Source organism: Alosa pseudoharengus, unplaced genomic scaffold (assembly GCF_046254945.1).
Source record: "Alosa pseudoharengus isolate Yale_2024_CS ecotype anadromous, Long Island Sound unplaced genomic scaffold, YU_APseudo_1.1 YU_APseudo_1.1_scf_11, whole genome shotgun sequence".
Taxonomy (NCBI): Eukaryota; Metazoa; Chordata; class Actinopteri; order Clupeiformes; family Clupeidae; genus Alosa; species Alosa pseudoharengus.
In genome coordinates, this window is record NW_027468576.1 from 14,485,783 (window position 1) to 14,504,920 (window position 19,138).

General features: G+C 40.9%; 3 protein-coding genes across 3 annotated transcripts in view; 2 read left to right on the plus strand and 1 right to left on the minus strand.

Moving 5' to 3' along the window:
- The window catches only part of LOC143117505 (uncharacterized), an 8,236-nt gene extending 7,561 nt beyond the window's left edge, over nt 1-675 (plus strand). Inside the window, exons 11-12 of the mRNA XM_076279253.1 lie at nt 437-515; nt 619-675. Of these exons, the coding sequence (XP_076135368.1) occupies nt 437-515; nt 619-675 (136 nt within the window). The remainder of the gene's footprint in view (nt 1-436; nt 516-618) is intronic.
- Nucleotides 676-5,722: 5,047 nt separating this feature from the next.
- gmds (GDP-mannose 4,6-dehydratase) lies at nt 5,723-13,722 on the plus strand. The gene is made up of 11 exons (XM_076278082.1): nt 5,723-5,950; nt 7,811-7,855; nt 8,463-8,550; nt 8,865-8,974; nt 9,476-9,668; nt 10,579-10,683; nt 11,153-11,280; nt 12,243-12,361; nt 12,520-12,616; nt 13,054-13,122; nt 13,238-13,722. Exons 1-11 carry the CDS (start codon nt 5,870-5,872, stop codon nt 13,298-13,300), a joined length of 1,098 nt encoding a protein of 365 aa, XP_076134197.1. The 5' UTR covers nt 5,723-5,869; the 3' UTR covers nt 13,301-13,722.
- A 2,571-nt stretch (nt 13,723-16,293) lies between these two features.
- LOC143117506 (forkhead box protein Q1-like) lies at nt 16,294-17,337 on the minus strand. The gene has a single exon (XM_076279254.1). It carries the CDS (start codon nt 17,254-17,256, stop codon nt 16,294-16,296), a length of 963 nt encoding a protein of 320 aa, XP_076135369.1. The 5' UTR covers nt 17,257-17,337.
- Nucleotides 17,338-19,138: the final 1,801 nt, after the last annotated feature.

The following is a 19,138-nucleotide window of genomic DNA, read 5'->3' on the forward strand; positions in this document are numbered from 1 at the left end:
GTGTGTATGTGTGTGTGTGTATACAGGTGCTGGTCATATAATTAGAATATCATCAAAAAGTTGATTTATGTTAGTAATTCCATTCAAAAAGTGAAACTTGTATATTATATTCATTCATTACACACAGAACCTTTTCACATTATTCTAATTTTCTGAGATACTGAATTTGAGGTTTTCATTAGTTGTCAGTTATAATCATCAAAATTAAAAGAAATAAACACTTGAAATCTACCAGTCTGTGTGGAATGAATGTATACATTATACAAGTTTCACTTTTTGAATGGAATTACTGACATAAATCAATTTTTTGATGATATTCTAATTATATGACCAGCACCTGTATATATGTATGGTATGTGTATGGATGTGTGTTTGTATGTTTGTGTGTGTCTGTGTGTGTAGATGTGTTTCACACACAAAGATTTGTGTTTTGTAGCTGGAGGATGAGTGCGTCTCAGTCTCTTAAGCACCCCTGGCTCTCAGACCGTGGACTTCATTACCGTCTGTATGAGAGGGTGAGACACACTACAACAGAGTTACCCATTCTACTCACACAACAGGTTTTGGACATGTCCCTGCCCCCAGAAACACACCTGATTCACCTGGTTTCTCTTTCAGCAAAAGCAACTGGATTTGTCCAAAGACACACCTCCACCACCAGCCCCTGAAAGCTAAGCAGGTGAAACACAACACACACACACAGACGGTTTCCGTTGTCTGGTAATTGCCGGACATTGGCCGAAAAAAAAAATTAAATGTCCGACAAAATTAAATCTCTCCTGTCAAATTGTTTGATTGAAATTGGCTTATAATCCTAACCTGGAAATCCAGAGTTCTCGCAAGAGAACTGTGGCGATGAACAATGATGCACGTTACTTTTACCCCTTGCATCCCATGGAACCAATCAAATCGTATCTGATATAGGCGGGCCAGAGTCGAGCTAAACTGATGACGACAGCGCTGCAACGTTGGAAACATTAATCGTAATGTTATCCATTGCGTCGAAGTCTGGAATCATTCAGAGTAAACATTGGTCTAGTGTTATCCAATTGCGTGCAGTGAGATTTTCAAATGCATGCTTGGTGCCGCCCCTCGAGTTGGGCCATTACATTGTTCGTGGCCAGACCCTTAATCTTTCTAGATTACCAGGGTCTGGACTTTCCAGGCTATAATAATCCCGTCCCCCTAACACAATCTGAATTTTAGAATAAGCCTAAAATGTAGGCCTATAGGCTACTAAAGCAAGAATACGTCCTTTGGCTATGTTTTAAAGCAGTGGTCACCAAACTTTTTCTTCCGAGGGCCAGCTCACTATGCCTGGCTCTAAGAGAGGGCCAGAGACTCAGAGTATATCAGTAACCATAAATAGCTTAGTGCTGTGAACAACAGCAGTCTACCTTAGTTGAATATTCCATTACATTTAATCTAGGCTATTGCAATTTAATACCATTGTTAGCTGTGTTTATATTTCCATCATGCCATATCAGTGTAAAATGTAGCTCAAATGAAATAATACTAATAAAAAGACTTTCCCAAAAGTATTAACAGGGAGTCCCAAAAGTATATTTTGAACTCTAAAATCTGTGTCTTTGCATACACAGCTCAAGTTGTGAACAAGCAATATCCTACAAATAAAAGTTCTCAAACTATAAGAGTTTTATGAAGTGGTGGCTGAAACATCTGAAATGAACTTTCACTTACCTGATGAGAACTTTGTGAAATCTGTGAACATTTAAACGAGTGAATAAAAAATATAAATTATACCAGAAAGTTCCATAAATATGACTTGAATAGAAGTTAGTTAGTTATTAACAATTTATTGATAAACCTTTAGAATACTTTGAGCACTGATGCAGTCAGCATAGGCTTTTTACATTGTTTGCAGGTAGACCTACATTTCATTCCGTTTTCAATGGCAAACGCGAAACAGCGCCAAAACAACCACCAGTGGACAAAAAGAGTATTACATGTGTACTGTTAAGACTTAATGAATGGGGGAAATTACGGAGGTTATAGTTTGACGATGTCGTACTCCCGTGCGGGCCGGATGCTATATACCACGGACATGTTTTGGAGGGCCACCCAAAATGAGGTGGCCTGCGGGCCGTAGTTTGGGGACCACTGTTTTAAAGGAACAGACTCTACCGTTTGAAAGTTATTAAACAACACACATATGCTGAATTTACAAAAATAAGTCCCTTCAGGATGAAACAAGACCTTTTTCGCCCTGTCAGGACTTATTTTAAGATAAGGACCGGCGTTCTATACATTATCCCTTACATAGCATTAGGTGGTGGTGGTGTGAGCGCTCATTCAATGTGTGTGCGCATCTGCGCAAGTGAAACTGTTGAACCACTGGAGATAACGTGGGTAGCAGCAACAAACAACGTAGCCTATTTAAAACAACGAACGAAGCAGATTCTTGCTGTCCATGAAAACAGCATAGAGACTGGTTAGATCTTTAAATTGACACAAGTAGGGATGCACGATGATATCCGCCCGACATTGGTATCTGCAGATAAAAGCTTCATAACTTAATTATCGGCATCGGCCAATATGGACATTTCTGCCGATGTGCCTGGCCGATAAGGTGACCGATAAGGTGACCTGTTAATTATGCGCACGCGAAGCAAATGTTTATGTTACTATGAGCGCCAACAACATACTTCAACATGTTGGCTGTGTGGCAGTATTTCCAATTTCCAGAAACTGATAACAAAATTGCTATTTGCAGTGCTTGTAAAGTACCAGTGATGCGAGGAGGGGTAAAACGATACTCTTTTAACCTTACCAATTTAATTTCACATCTTAAGAGCCATCATCCTGAACTCTACAAAGCACAAGCCTAAGCCAGAAAAAACGGCACCAGCTAAAACCGTGACGACGCATTGCTAAGCTTTTGTGTACAATGGCAATCAGTTTCTAAAGTGTGTAATGTTAGCTAACATTAGAAAGCTAACGTGAGTTTCATGAAGTTTCATTTTAAGTTTACAGGGTTACAGCTGCATTTCTGTTCATTTGAGAACAATGTGTCATATTCTTGGGAACTGTCTTGTAGGCTACTGTTCAAGTATGACATTTACATGTGAAAATATTAGGCTACTTAATAAATGTGCCATGTTTGAAATAATTTAATTATTTTTCATGAGTGAATGTCTATTTCTAAAATGATACAGGGTTGAATCAAAGAAAAATGTTTAATGTTCCGTATCGACAGCAAGTAGCCTACACTATCATAATAACAGGTTAATTGTAGTAGCCTAGGCTACAGGAGAGACTTTTCAATTAATCAAAATTAGAGATGTATAATCGGCATCGGCAATCGGCCAAAATGAGCTTGTAAATATTGGCATATCGGATATCAGCTAAAATTCAATATTGTGCATCCCTAGACACTAGTTAAGCATGTTTAAGTTGGGCTAATGAACATGTTGCATTCTATACAACCTGATTATCATTCTTTAAACTACATAGCCTGTCTCAACTTAACTAATTAAGAATCGATAATAGGATATTTGACTGGCATATCATCAAAATATCCGGAAAACGAAACCTCTGCCTCTGACCCACACACACATACACACAATCACCCAGCTTGAAGACTTTTTGGTTGATTGTTAGGTTAGGGTTGGGTAGTTGTTGGTTGACAAGAAAATATATTTCTCTGCACTCTAACTGTGTGTGTGCGTGTGTGTGTGTGTGCTCTTCTCTTGCAGAATGAAACACTGACCTCTTAAGGTCATGGCACAAACCAGGACCAATCACTATGATGCCTGCTGTCACATACACAGAATGTATTCATTGCACACACATACCCACACGCTCACTCTCTCACATGGTCATACTCTCACACATACACATACCCACTGCCACACCTCCATGCTTGCACACACACACACTCACTTACTCACTCACTCACTCACTCACTCACTCACTCACACACACACACACACACACACACACACACACACACACACACACACACACACACACAGACACTTGTTTGAGACCTTCAGTCTTACACTTCCCACTTTTTGGTTTTCCTCTTTATTTACAGATTTACAAACTGACCCACACCAAACTGGATATTTTGTGAAGAGCATGCAAAATGGGTATTCAAAGCGCAGATATTTAGCCACTACATGCATCTGTTAGAATTTTCAAGAAGAGAATATCTTTTATCTTCTCATAATGCTCCAATTCTTTTGAACAAACTTGGTGTGTTGCAAGAAGAAAGTGTTGTGATATTCACTTATTCAGATCTGCACTTTTAAAAGAAAATAGCTGCACTTGCCAAATCTATCTAGTTTATATCTGTTAGAAATCTGCTATAATATAATACCAATTACTGTATCCTTGAAAAAAACTTGAAATGCATAGATGATAATTTACTACTATAATTAACACTGACAGTATTGAGTACTAATTCTGGTACACTTAATACCAAATCATGCACAGTAGGCCTATGAGTTCAGACAGAATGGAAAGTCACAGACATACATGTAATGTGTGTGCGCGCACACACACACACACACACACACACATATATGCTAATGTTTACTGTATTATCAGACAATTATAATGCAATCTCACCTTCTGTGAAGGCCAAATAATCAACAGTCCACTACCTATGATTCACTTATAATTTATTGTGTGGTTTTTCGTGTGTATTGTTTTAAAGTAGAGTAAGATCACTTCCTATCCTACTCTTGACAAATCCCTGACCTAGGCTACAACCCCTATCCCCTGCCTCCCACTGTGCTCTTGTACAACACACACAATCCTGCTTCTAGTTTCTAGTAGTTTTTACATTTATGTTTACATTTAGTAATTTAGCTGAAGCTTTTATCCAAACGACCTTTTCTAGTCTAGGCTACTCTCCAACAGTAGCCCAAGTTCAAAACCATGAAGTTGCACCTAATGTCTGATTTATGCAGTTCCATCTGCTTGTCAAAAGGAGAGTAGGCTACTCCATCCCTACCCCTCCAGCCCTTGTCCTACATCCCATATCCATTAGCCTATTCCTCCTGACGCCCTTCTAGGCTACATCTAAACGGCTCTCACACTGCCTCAAAACTGAACACTGTCCGAGTGGTGATTGTGTCTCCTGTTGTCTTAGATAGATTTAGTTTGTTTCTTTTTTTCTTTCTTTTGAGCTTCATTTAATGACTCTGTTTCAGTTGAGTTGTATGCCTATTGATCAAGCTGTGGTTCCGTTTTTCATTTGAGGGTTTTTATCTAGGCTGTGATGTGACTGAATAAACTGAATAAACATAAACTCTGTTTCCTCTGTGTTTTATGCGAGTGTAGCGTAGGCTAGGCTTACTGAAGATTCTCAGCCTCAGCAGTATTTGTGTAGGAGGTGGGTGAGGTTTGAATAAGGAGCGTATGAAAATTATAGACTAACCTTGCCCACTGCGAATGAATGTTCCTTCATGTAAGATGTGCGTGGGTGGCTGTCTTGTCTGTTTTTACAATATAGCACCTTATTTTTTTTTAAAGAAAATAAAACAAAATTGTGCATTATTTACTTTAGTTGATTTTCTTTTAAAAATTACATTGTTGTTCACGTGAATGTTTGAGTGCGTCGCACATTAAAAGTAGTAGTAGGCTAGTTCAGTCGCCGGTCAGAAAGAAAAGTGAGCGTGTCGTAATGCGTCAGAGTTGTACTAACTTCCTGTTGGCTGTTAACGTTTCTCCTCCCACTTCCTGGTTATTATACTTCCGTGCAACTTGTTTCTGATGCGACCATTCAAGATCAAAACGGCCACAGGAGTGACTAGCGTTTCTGCCTGTTTGCCGGTGTCAAGTCCCACGAGAGATCACAGTTGAAGAAACAGGCAACCTACATCATCCAAGAAAGGGGAAAATGGCCCAGTGTGCAGAGCCTGGTGCCGTTAACGGAGCGAAACCAAGAAGGGTAGCCATCATCACGGGCATCACTGGACAGGTAAGCGTCTTTTGTCTGCAGAGATGCGACTCATCCTCTCTACGAGGGTGCTCTCTTGCACTTCTACTGATACTTTAATTGTAGTGACACAGTCACGAAAATCAAAAGCCGTTTTTGTTTACAGATAAATTAGAGCAGGTGAAAGGAAACGGTTAATGATTTAGCCTACATGCATGTGTGATATGAAAAGAGAGAACGAGAAAGAGAGAAAAGTATTATTATTGGCAACGCTAATGGGTCAAGGATTCCGCTTAAATCCTAACTCTGGACATTAAAAGATGACACGTCACCCCTCAAAAGAACTTGAGATGGGACTGCTGATCGGTGAGCCAGCCGGAAAAACCGGTGCAACGCGTCAGTGTATTGTTAAAACATCATGACGTGTATAATGATGTTGGGAGGGACACTCCTGCGCACGAACACACCGTAGGCTACATTTCGAGCCAAACCTGTGTGACATGGTACTGGATCAATTGTGGAAAGATGATGTGGCGAGAGCAATCGTGCAGTAGGCCTACAACCATACAAGTTGAGCTACATGGGCACAGACGGTGGTAGATTTATAGGAAGTACAACTTATAAATCTCAATAAATAAATGACAGACGTCCCTGATAAGGAATGTTTGGCACACACACACACACACACACACTGCAGACCAGGATATAGGCCATTAAAGGTATATTCCTGAATCCTGAGACTGGCCCTGCCATGAACTTGTTGGTGTCTGGTCAGAGAACAGCTAGTGTAGAGCTGCAAGTAGAAGTAGTAGGTAGATGTCACTGTCACTCTATGTTCCCAGGAAAACAGTGAGCCCCTGACTGTGGAAAAGGGAAGTTGAGAGTCCCTGGAAACTCAATAAAGTCCATAGGGGGATGAATAGGATGTGTTTTAGGCCTAGTATTGTTTTTGCATGGTGACAATGGCATGCAGTCAGGATAGCTATGGCTGTAGGCCTACTACATTGCCTACCCTGTGACAATATAGGCTATTGAGAGAACTATACAATCCAGATAATATAATCGCCTAAATGCGCAAAATTAATGTCAATTCACAAGGTATATGTGATAAGTAATGGTAATAGTATTTGTCTTAAAGGTCCATAAACTTCCAAAAGCTGATGGTTGTGGAGTTCAGACTTTGCCCACGCGTATTGAGTTCCTTGAGTTGAACTGAACGAAAGGCACTGCTTTTGGTGTGGGCATGTTTAGGTATGAGTAGGCTACGAACGCACTTAGCACAACCATCCAGGCGGTGATCAGCATAACTAAGTGGGTGATTGTAGCCTGTGAGTAATGTGAATGGCAAAGACATTGGGTCGTTCTAAAAGATGATGCACTTTGTCAAAGATATAGGAAACTTTAAAACCCACTTTCTTTGTAATTGCTGGTAAACAACAAACCAACTGCCCTCATGCATATGTGGAGTAACTACCATTAGAGTGGTTGCGGAAATAGGCCACTAGTACAAACAGGGAAATACAAATAAATTTGGATTTGTGAATGCACGCTGCCTTCCCTGGTCCTGACCTCACCACATGCTACTGATCTGTTTAGTATTTAACTGTAATGTACTGAATCTGATAGTAGTGAAAGTAGCCTTCCCCCACTTGTAGGCTAACTTAGTGTAGATTGAATCCTTTTTGGTGTGTGTGTAGGAGAAACGTATTGTGTGTGTCAAGGAGAAAGTGTGTCTGTCTGTTTAAACAGTAAGGGTATGTGTGTGGTGGGTGGGTGTGACCGAGAGGGGGAGAGCAAACATGTATTTAACTCCTGTCCTGTGTTGTATTTGACTCTGATGTTGTATTGGACCGACTCCTCAGTTGTATTTGACTAACCCCTCTTTTTAATGGCTTATTGCAGGACGGCTCTTACTTGGCAGAGTTTCTGCTGGAGAAGGGCTATGAGGTATGTGACATCAGAAGTATACACTCACAGTAGTTATACAAAAACATTAAAGATTTTTTTTTCTACAGCTAGTCCCTGCAATTGTGACTAACTCCAATGACCTGAATGTGAATGGCCTTCACAGTGTATCAGATAGATAGATAGATAGATAGATAAATATAGATAGATCAACTTTATTAATCCCCAAAGGGGAAACTAGTTTGCTACCATGGACAACATACAGCACAGGACATAAAGCAGACAATGATAAGTACAGTACAATGTACATAAATCATACAATAGATAAATAATGGCACCAGGCATAGACACTGGTAGAGTGCATTAGCTACCAATATGTCTCTGATAAACTCTCCAAAAAATATGCAAGATGTATCAGCCACATTTAAAACTGGCCTTCTCTTTAACTGGGTCCAGAGGCTCATCAACCACCCAGTCTGTATAAGCTGGCACTATCAACTCAATACCAGTTCAATATCTGAATGCAGCTTTTGTGGTTGAGTATATTCCAGTTCTGGTCAGTCATTGAAATGTCTCTCTCTCTCTCTCACTCACTCACTCACTTTAACTCTCTCTCTCTATTTCTCTCTCTGTATGTCTGTGTGTGTAGGTCCATGGTATTCTGCGCAGATCCAGTTCCTTCAACACTGGTCGCATCGAGCACCTCTACAAAGATCGCTGCACACACACAGAAGGAAGTGAGTGCCACACAGTTCTTTCCATGCGCACGCACACACACACACACACACACACACACAGAGGAGTTAGACTGGCATCCATTTCAGCAAATGGCTGTCTGTGTTGTGCATGAATATGTGTGTGTGTGTGTCTTTGTGTGTGCATGAGCTTACATGTATGTATAGACATCCTGCATCCATGAAGTCCCAGCACACACCCTGTATGCTAGATCACATTACATTTTTTTTTACATTACATTAAAATGAATTGTCCCTGTTGTATGCGATATGTTTATATAAAGCCATTAATGAGTGTGTGTGTGTATGTCCTGCAGATATGAAATTACACTATGGAGATTTGACAGACAGCACATGCTTGGTAAAGATCATAAACGAGGTGAAGCCTACAGAGATCTACAACCTCGGAGCCCAGAGCCACGTGAAGGTAGCTGGACTCGCTCAGAAGAGCTCATGGACACATGTAGACCTACACGGGCTTAGAAACATTAGCACCCACATTCATACACCCATACATAAGCACCCATCATGGACACATGTAGACCTACACAGGCTTAGAAACATTAGCACCCACATTCATACACCCATACATAAGCACCCATCATGGACACATGTAGACCTACACAGGCTTAGAAACATTAGCACCCACATTCATACACCCATACATAAGCACCCATCATGGACACATGTAGACCTACACAGGCTTATAAACACTCATGGACACATGCAGTCCTATGCAGAGTAACTAACATTACACGCATAGCAATATATAAAGTATATCATAGAAGATTCTCATCGTGTGCGGGAGAGATGGCATACTATAACCCCTCTCCCAGTATGTACATTACTACACATATACATACTGGACTGATGTGTGTGTGTGTGTGTGACTGGGTGTAAACGTTACTTTATGTGTGTGTGTGTGCAGATCTCATTCGACCTGGCGGAGTACACAGCCGATGTGGACGGCGTGGGGACACTGCGCCTGCTGGACGCGGTCAAGACATGTGGACTCACACACTCGGTGCGCTTCTACCAGGCCTCCACCAGTGAGCTCTACGGCAAGGTGCAGGAGATCCCCCAGAAAGAGACCACACCCTTCTACCCAAGATCACCCTATGGTACACACACACAACTGCATACACACACATTCATTGTATGTATTCAATGGATGTTTTTAGTAAGGTCCCACCTTTGAAGGTTTTAGAATATCTTATTAGCATAGATTTTAAAAAACATATTTAAGTTTCTGTAACACACAGTGCTCTGGCCAATAGCCTTAGTTGCGGAAATGGCCTTAAATTAAACAAACAAACAAGTATGTATTCAATGTATTCGTTGCACACACATACCCCCCCCCCCAACACACACACACACACACACACATATAACCACACACACACACATAACTGCATACACACACATTCATTGTATGTATTCAATGTATTCGTTGCACACACATACCCACACACTCACTCTCTCACATGCTCATGATCTCACACATACTCACGCTTACGCTTATGCACACACACATACCCACTGCCACACCTCCATGCTTACACACACACACGCACACACACACACACACACACACACACACACACACGCACACACACGCACACACACACACACACACACACACACACAGAGGCATGCATGAACGCACACACTGGCACCCATGCACAAATACCAGCAACAGATTCTCAAGGCAAACATGGCCTATTCTGTCGTCCATGTCGTCAATGGATCAGGTTTTTAATGAGTGTTTATGGTGCAAGTGTTTAGGCCTGATGCATTGACTTCTTAGACCTCATAACTGACCTATACGCGTCGCACACTGAGGATAGCTTAGGCAGAGACATGATGTGCACAAACACACACACACACACACACTCACAAATGAATGCAACATTGCACAACATACAAACGTGCATGTACATTTACATATTTGCAGCATTCACAAAGTAATCAGGTGAAAGAAGATGGTGGCCTTACCATTGCTGTTCTTGTCCTTGTCCTCATGTCTGATAGGTGCTGCAAAGCTCTACGCTTACTGGATAGTGGTGAACTTCAGGGAGGCTTATGACCTCTTCGCTGTGAATGGAATCCTCTTTAACCATGAGAGCCCAAGAAGAGGTGAGGTTGCACACACACACACACACACACACACACACACACACTCACACACACACACTTTGCTCTGGAAGTTATGACACTTCTTATACATGGATTTATGAAAAGGGCATTTTATCAACATGAAATGTAATATGTTTAAATGTTGAGTTCTGTACAAAAAGATGCTGTAACATTAAGAACAGTAAAACTGAAGGAAACGGGAGTTTTAACTATGAAGAAGTGATCATTATTAGGGTTAATGCATTCATCACTGTTGTTTTTGGCTAAAATATCTGGTTTTAGCATGACTGATGTGCACTAGGATGACCGATTGAGTATGAAATAATCCACTATGCTGTGTTGTGAGATCAGTTGCAGGATGGAAAGGGATAATATTACGTTTTTACTTCCCTTTGTTTTGATATGAAACTTCAGCTGTGAAACTTGTGTGTGTGTCTGTCCGTTTCTGTGTGTGTGTGTGTGTTTGCAGGTGCAAACTTTGTGACGCGTAAGATCAGCCGTGCAGTGGCAAAGATCCACCTGGGTCTGGCTGAGTCCCTGAGCCTGGGCAACCTAGACTCCAAGAGAGACTGGGGGCATGCTAAAGACTATGTAGAGGTACCATCCAGCACATGCACATTTTAAACACTTTATTTCATTCCAGCACATGCACATTTTAAACACTTTATTTCATTAGGAATCTAATTTTCTGAATATTCCAGTAGATAAAAGCAGTTCAGCAATCTATCATGAGTTTTTACAGGTTCAGGGACCAGATAAACATGCTTCCTATAAGTACTGATATGGAACATAGGGCTGAAATGATTACTCGAGTAGTTCGAATAATTTGATTACAAAAAATGATTGAAAATTCTCTGCCTTGAAGCTTCGTTTAATTCCAATCACTTGTGTTATGTGGCCTACTCAGCTCAGGAATTAAGTATAAGTATATATACTCTTTTGATCCTGTGAGGGAAATTTGGTCTCTGTATTTATCCCAATCCGTGAATTAGTGAAACACACTCAGCACACAGTGAACACACAGTGAGGTGAAGCACACACTAATCCCGGCGCAGTGAGCTACCTGCTACAACAGCGGCGCTCGAGGAGCAGTGAGCAGTTAGGTGCCTTGCTCACTGGTCGGGGTTCGAACCGGCAACCCTCCGGTTACAAGTCCAAAGCGCTAACCAGTAGGCCACGGCTGCCCATTAATTATTGCTTCACACTGACTGTTATTACTGACGCGCACACCACTTTCATAATAAGTTGGCGAGATGCCGGAGAGCCAAGAAACTGTCCGTAAAAGGCAGAGAATGTCCAAAGTTATGGGATAAATTCAAACTTACAAAAGAAGACAAGGTGCAGTGTGTTCACTGCAAAGCAGAACTAGCCTACCACAACAGCACGTCAACCATGATTCAACATCTGAGCCGAAAGCATCCAGTTGTTAACACCAGCTTACCAAGCGTAGCAGACACAAGGCAACGTAAACACTGATGTTAGCTGATTTAATGGACAAAACCCCATGCAAACCTAAGCCCATGTAAACGTTGCTGTATCTGTCTGCCTTGCTCCCTTAGGCCATGTGGCTGATGCTTCAACAGGAGACACCGGAGGACTTCGTCATATCAACAGGAGAAGTGCACAGCGTACGAGAGTTTGTTGAGCGAGCCTTTAAACACGTAGGCAAAACTATCCAGTAAGTACATCACACGCATGAACAAACACTCACTCCCTCGCACAATCTCTCTCTACATCGCACACACACACATACACCTACACACACACACACACACACCTACACACACACACACACACACACACACACACCTCTGATGACACCTTTGTGCCTCTCAGGTGGGAGGGCGAGGGAGAGAAGGAGATTGGCCGCTGTGTGGAGACGGGCGTAGTGCATGTGCATGTCGACCCCAAGTACTACAGACCGACTGAAGTGGTAAGTGTGTGTGTGTGTGTGTGTTTTGCAAATGTTATAGAAAGTTGGAAAGTTAGAAATTATTGCAATAGCCTGAAATGAAAAATGTTATGATTCCTCATGTATGGTATCGATACTTTAAGAAGAATGTTTAAATCCAGTAATAAAAGGCATATCTGTTATCAGTTCCAGAAAATAATTTGAAGTTCCATGTTCCATGTTTTGTTGTCTTCTATCACTTTTATTACTATTAAGTTTAAGGTTTATGCTGTGGTATATTGGTATCAATTGGTCATCATTTTGGTATTGTGACAACATTGACCTATTCCTTCTCTTGAAACATTTTTATATATATGGTGGTTGCAGAATGCTTTTATAATTAAGAAATGATTCATGTGTCATATGTGATGGAAGATATTTGGTAAATGCATGACTTCTATGTGTGTCTTTCTCCATAGGACTACCTACAAGGGGACTGCTCCAAGGCTGGGAGGATATTGGGCTGGAAGCCAAAGGTGTCCTTTGAGGTGAGACAGTGTTCTTTTGTAAAGCATATATGAGCACGCTTGTTACCTGACGGAGCCATCTTTATTGCATCCATTCAGGTGTCATGACTTGTTGTGTGTTTGTGTGACTCTGCAGGAACTCGTCAAGGAGATGATGGAAGCTGACATTGAGCTGATGAGAAAGAACCCAAATGCCTGAGAAACACTATCTAACACACACAAACTATCCATCCAAAAAACCCAACACTCCTTATGTTTGAAATGTCATTTTTTTATTTTAAATTAAACATTTTTATTTACGTTTGCTTTGCCTTTGCACATGCACTCATTAGCGTTCCATGCGCATTCCTGCATCATGTGTACATTCTTATCGCACATTCCTGGCCTCTCATGCCTTCTTCCTGTGTTTGTGTGTTTTTTTCCTTTCTGTTTTCTACAGCCAAAAGAAGGATTCAATCGCTTTTTATTATTTAACAAAGTCTATTTTTTATTTTATTGTTGCAGAGAAGAAGGTGTTGCAAAAATAATGAAGTTACTGTATTGTAAACCTATAGAGATTTATTTCCTACTATGTAATCATGTAAAAATGTTTTTTTACATTAAAATTTAGAGGAATTTAAATGGACTGGTACTGTTTTCTTCCTAATACACACACACACACCAAATTTACAGAAATTGGTGTCCTTAAAGCATCAGATGAGCTTTTCCATTTTCATTTAATTTGCCCCCAAAGACAATAGTGGTACCTCCAGGGTAGTCTGAAGGGTGCTGTAGAATCTGCCTATTAATTAATAGTTAACAATCGCTCTCAAACTGTGTTGGGAGCCTTTCGAGCATTTCATTTGGTTATCAGGCTGCTCGCTGTTTTTTTCCTGCGATAGAGACGACGTTGCTTAGCTTTACTGCAAACTGCTTTTCACTCTCCTTAGAGAACGTTTACAATGTCAATGTCAAAACATGTTAAATAGAGATAACATCATGTTATCATCTCCTTTGCAGCAGATCTTGCAGGGGGGGGGCGCAGGCCAATTTTCAAAACCCAATGTGGCCCTTGACTCAAATAGTTGGCCCACCCCTGTGCTAAACTGTCATTTTCTCTGCAACTAAGAGCTCTTGGTGAAAATGTATTTCTGTGTGAACATTTTAAAGTACATAGCAGTGACTAACTTGACTGGAAAATTATTTGTGGTCCATGCCTCTGAAGCATTCATTTAACAACTATTAGAGGTGTTCCTTAATTGTTAGAAAAAATTGTATGTATAAAAAGGGTTATAAGGTATTCACAAACCCTCTTTATGCAAACATTATCCATTAGCCATATAACACATGTCTGTCATCAATATTGAAAAAAGTAATCACATAACCACATAACCTAGCTCTGACATATTTGGAATTCCATTTGACTACTGTGCAAGGGGAACCCAGGAAATGGAAATGTCAAATACTTTCTCTGCACTTAAAATGGCAAAACTGAAAAATAATTTTCATATGATGCTGAAAACTATTAGCCCATCCTGGATTCCACAATTCAAAATACTTTGTCTATTTTGTAGAAGATGAAGAAAGTAATAGGCTACTTAAACATTTGATATCTTGTAAGATTTATTGGACACATTTCTATCGTTTGCTATTTTGGATATTATGAAATTGACTAATTAAAAAAAGTCAACTAATAAAGAAACGACATTCATAGGATAGATAGGCTATTGATAAATATATTATTTTGGTCATAATTAAGGCTGCTGGATTATTACAACCCTCGGTAAATGTAGCCTATGCTCAGGGGCGTAGCACCAAATTCTGGGCCCTATGCACAAGTGGTGGCCATGGGCCCCCCCAACCAACCAACCAACCACCGGCTGTAAGCATGAAGCATGAGGTTCACAACTAACTATCTAATCACACATTGAATTAATCTAACAACTCTTATATGTACTGTATAACAGAACATAATCTTATTACCCAAGACTTCACTGAATATCTGTTTTATTTGAAGAATGTTTAAAAGCTAGAACATGAAATGAATGAAAACACTTTTGGCTGAGAGAACAGCTATCTATACAAATTGAACACTTTTGGCTGAGAGAACAGCTAGCTATAGCTAACTGAGTGTGATGCGTTTCACAAGTTTGCTTTGCTACTAATTTGACAGCCTTTCCTCATGAACCTATATAACATTGAGCCTAAGTTAAGCTATTAGCTCATAATAATTTTCGAATTAGTAAGCTATTGAAATGTTGTGGTAGGCTATAAATCAGGCATCATGTTATTTCTAATTTTGTGTTAATGCTGTTTTAGCACTGATAATCGCGGATTCGCGGTGGTATTGAAGTGTTTTGTAACCTTCAGGAGTTCATTTCATTTGTAACTATTGCTTTCACATTGGGCTCACCTTTCTTGGGAAAGAAGGCTGTTAACATTTGTTTTCCCTCATTTCTTTTTTTCTCCCTTTCTTGCCTCTCTTTTCTTTTCTGGGAACCGGATTTAGCTTTCTTAGACTTAGACATATTCACACCTTGACCGTCTGCATTGCCGCTTCGGCAGAATGAACGTTACTTCAAAAATGCGCCTAGCAGGGGAAGGCGGACTGAACCATTTCGTGCAAGGGAGAGGGTGCCTGACCTCAAACAATGTTGGCATGGACACAATTTAATACATCAATCAACTGATGCATTTACCCGAAATATTTGCATCTATATTAGTTAATAACATTTATTAAGATCTTTAAATTAAGGAAATTATTTATTATTAAGGAAAATAAAATTCAACTCCTTAGGGGCCCTCCCCCCACTTGGGGCCCGGGTAATTTATTCCCACTTGTCCCCCCACTACGACGCCCTTGCCTATGCTTGCTCTTAAAATATATTAGTTGAACTTTTTTTTTTTTTAAAGGATGTTTGTAGTGGGGGAAATGATTATAAATAGGCCGCGTCTTTTATTACGAATGATGGATTAATAACAAAGAGTACATTTTCCATTTTAATTTTAATAGATTCAATAATCAGTAACATGATATTATTTAACCTGTGACAAACAAAAAAATAAATTAAACCACGCAAACGTGAAGGCTCATGCACAAACCCAACTCACACAAATACCACAACTATTTGCACATAGACCCATTACAGACTTTTGTTCTTTCCAGGTCACAATTCAGTAAATGTATTATGCCCGTTCGACAGAAAACTCAGCTTAAGATAAGAGGGAGTCTATTCTGAATGAGAACTGGCTGTTGGTGCGACAGGCGGCCGCCTGTATCCTGGAATCAGACGGAGGGAATCCCTCTGACGTCATGTGGGAAGAATTGATACTCGTGTTCGAGGCCACCAGGACACTCGGAACTTCGGGCATGTCTGACCACACAATGCCGCCCGCGTCGGTAGCGATATGGGGATCTGTGGTAGAGGCGGCACCGGGAGCGAGATAAGTCATGAGATGTGGCAGTTGCTGCACTTGAGTCCAGTGAAATCCGTTGCCAAGTCTGGATCTGCAGTCCAGTGTGATTTCATCTCGTCGACTCTGTTTAACAGGAGTGCTGAGGATGCTGTCAATGGCGAACGGGCCGGTGAACCTACTCTCATTGCGCATTGCTGCAGCCGACACACGTGCGTGGGTTCGGTCACAGGCATTTTCGGGGCTCTCAGGGTCATCAAGGCTTCTTTTCTTGCCGACTATGCGTTTCCGCCTCCGACGGAACACCCCGTCGGCAAAAGTGTACTCACTGTGTGGGTTGAGCATCCAGTAATTGTCCTTTCCCCATGGACGGGCGGGTTCGCGCAGCACCTTCAAGAAACAGTCGTTGAGGGACAAGTTGTGCCGCACCGAGTTTCGCCAGCCAGTGTAGCTCCCGCGAAAGAATGGGAACTTTTTCATCAGGTAGTCATTGATTTCGGCGAGCGTTAAGCGACCGGTGGATGAGTCCCGGATTGCCATGGCAATGAGTGCGATGTAGGAGTAGGGCGGCTTTGGGCGGCGTGTGTAGGATTTGTTCGTTTTTGCCGCGTCTGGCTCAGCAACAGGCACCTGGGGAGGGCTGTTCGGAGTGATGTCCCCATCTGAGCCCAGCTCCTCTTCAACGGGTAGTAGAGAGCCTTTACTGCAGAATTCCGCCAAGGGTTCAGTGGAATGACTTGCGGAAAACACCTGTAGTTTCATCCTCCTCTAATGCATTGGTTTAGGTTCTATCCCCTTGTTTTTGGTCACTGCACCTGTTTTAGCGAGAAAAACTTCAGTGTGTTTGACTTACACGGTGCACTTTCTTTGGAAGTGGAAGTTGAGCGCATCTGTGGAAGAAGTACACTAATATAAACCAAACTCATTTAATATTACCTCAAGTGCCCACCCCACAAGGGCGGGGTTCTCAACAGACACTTGAAAAGAGAAGGGAGACACGTACGGCGTATTGGAATATTAAACACACCCACCTTACATGTGAGCGAGAAGGGGGCAGGTGAGATTCGTTGGTGCGGCCGGTGTTCACGGTGCTTTCCGTATAAACCTATAGCTGCGCAATGTTACGCGTCTGAATGGCACGCCAACTTACAATCCTCAACAGCAATAGTTATTAATGTTAAACGTGTCGGTATATTTCACGTAAATATCTTGATGTTCATGTCCAATAGTGTTGTGCAACTTCATGCCAAATTAAATAGATATTCTTTTAGTGTAGGAGACAGAGACAACTGATGGAAACTTGAGGCGCTGCCCCTTCCCTCTTATGGTCCACACATTATTGAACGCTCTGCCATCCCGGCTTTGATCTGGAGAGGAAGAAAGGGTACAAAGACCAACCATGTCTTGTGCGCATCTTAGGTTGCTTTCATGTTCTAGAGCAAAACAAATATCAGGCAGAAAATTCTAAACTGTCTTATTAATGAGTGTACACACACACACACATACACACACGCCTGCAATAAATATACAAATATAGCCTACTTTCTACTTTCAAACATTTGCTGTAAGCATACTGAGAGACTGGACACTTTATCCCATCGACCATTTCTAGACTCAGTCTATCTTAGAATTGTACACAACTTCCATAGCCTGTACAGCAGTCTACCAAATCCCAAACAAAGTTAACAGAGTGTGGTGTGTTTGTGGGTGTGTGTCACTATGCAGTACAGTGAGTTAACGCACCGAGGACCTGAGTGCCGGAGAAAATGATACACCTTACTATGTTATTATTTAAAGAGTATGCCTTTGTGTGTGTGTGTGTGTGAGAGAGAGAGAGAGAGAGAGAGAGAGAGTGTGTATGTGTGTGTTATACAACAATCTTTTCCTCTTGGTTGAAGGGGTGCATTTTTCCTACTACATACATGAATACACAGGCAGACGACAACATACAGATGTATTCACATAAGATTCAAGGAACCCTTCCTGTATTGATGTAGTTGAGCAGGGCAGGCATGTGTCTGAGCAAAATACATCTTCCTCCTCACATAGTCGACAGCTGGAGGGAATACTTTACTTATACTTTCATAAATACTCAGAGCCAAACCTACAGGAGAAAAGAAATCATGCATGCTTGAATATACAGTATATAAGCATCTTATAATAATATACATATACTGTATATTAGTATAAAACAGATTTGTTTTCCTAAATATTCTTGCTCAACAGACCTGATTGAAAGTAGAATAATATTTTTTATATATAAACTAAACCTGGTGTGATCAGCACAATAGAGACAGCGAAATATTTAGTGAGATATACACAGGTATGGGGGGAGGTAAAATAAAAAAGAAAAAATTATTTGGCCCAAATAAAATATATGCAAAGCCCTGTTTTCCTTGACCTCTAGTTTATGCATGTGGCAATATATGAGTGTTCTTGGAATGGCTTGCTGCTCTGTAATTAAAATGAGTCAGTGTTATTACACCCTTTGTCTTTCCAGAAACAGTCTAAAAAAGGATTATATATGGCATCAATAAAGACAAATGTGTCAATAAAAGATGCTATATTTAAAGTTCACCTTTGGATGGTGAATGGTATCAAGGAGAAAGCATTATGACCATCATAAAGTTACCAAATAGTCACT

Coding starts and splice junctions, on each gene's coding strand:
- gmds (XM_076278082.1), top strand. CDS start 5,870: ATGGCCCAGTGTGCAGAGCCTGGTGCCGTTAACGGAGCGAAACCAAGA. Junction 10,684..11,152: donor CCATGAGAGCCCAAGAAGAG/GTGAGGTTGCAC, acceptor GTGTGTTTGCAG/GTGCAAACTTTGTGACGCGT. Junction 11,281..12,242: donor ATGCTAAAGACTATGTAGAG/GTACCATCCAGC, acceptor TTGCTCCCTTAG/GCCATGTGGCTGATGCTTCA.
- LOC143117506 (XM_076279254.1), bottom strand. CDS start 17,256: ATGAAACTACAGGTGTTTTCCGCAAGTCATTCCACTGAACCCTTGGCG.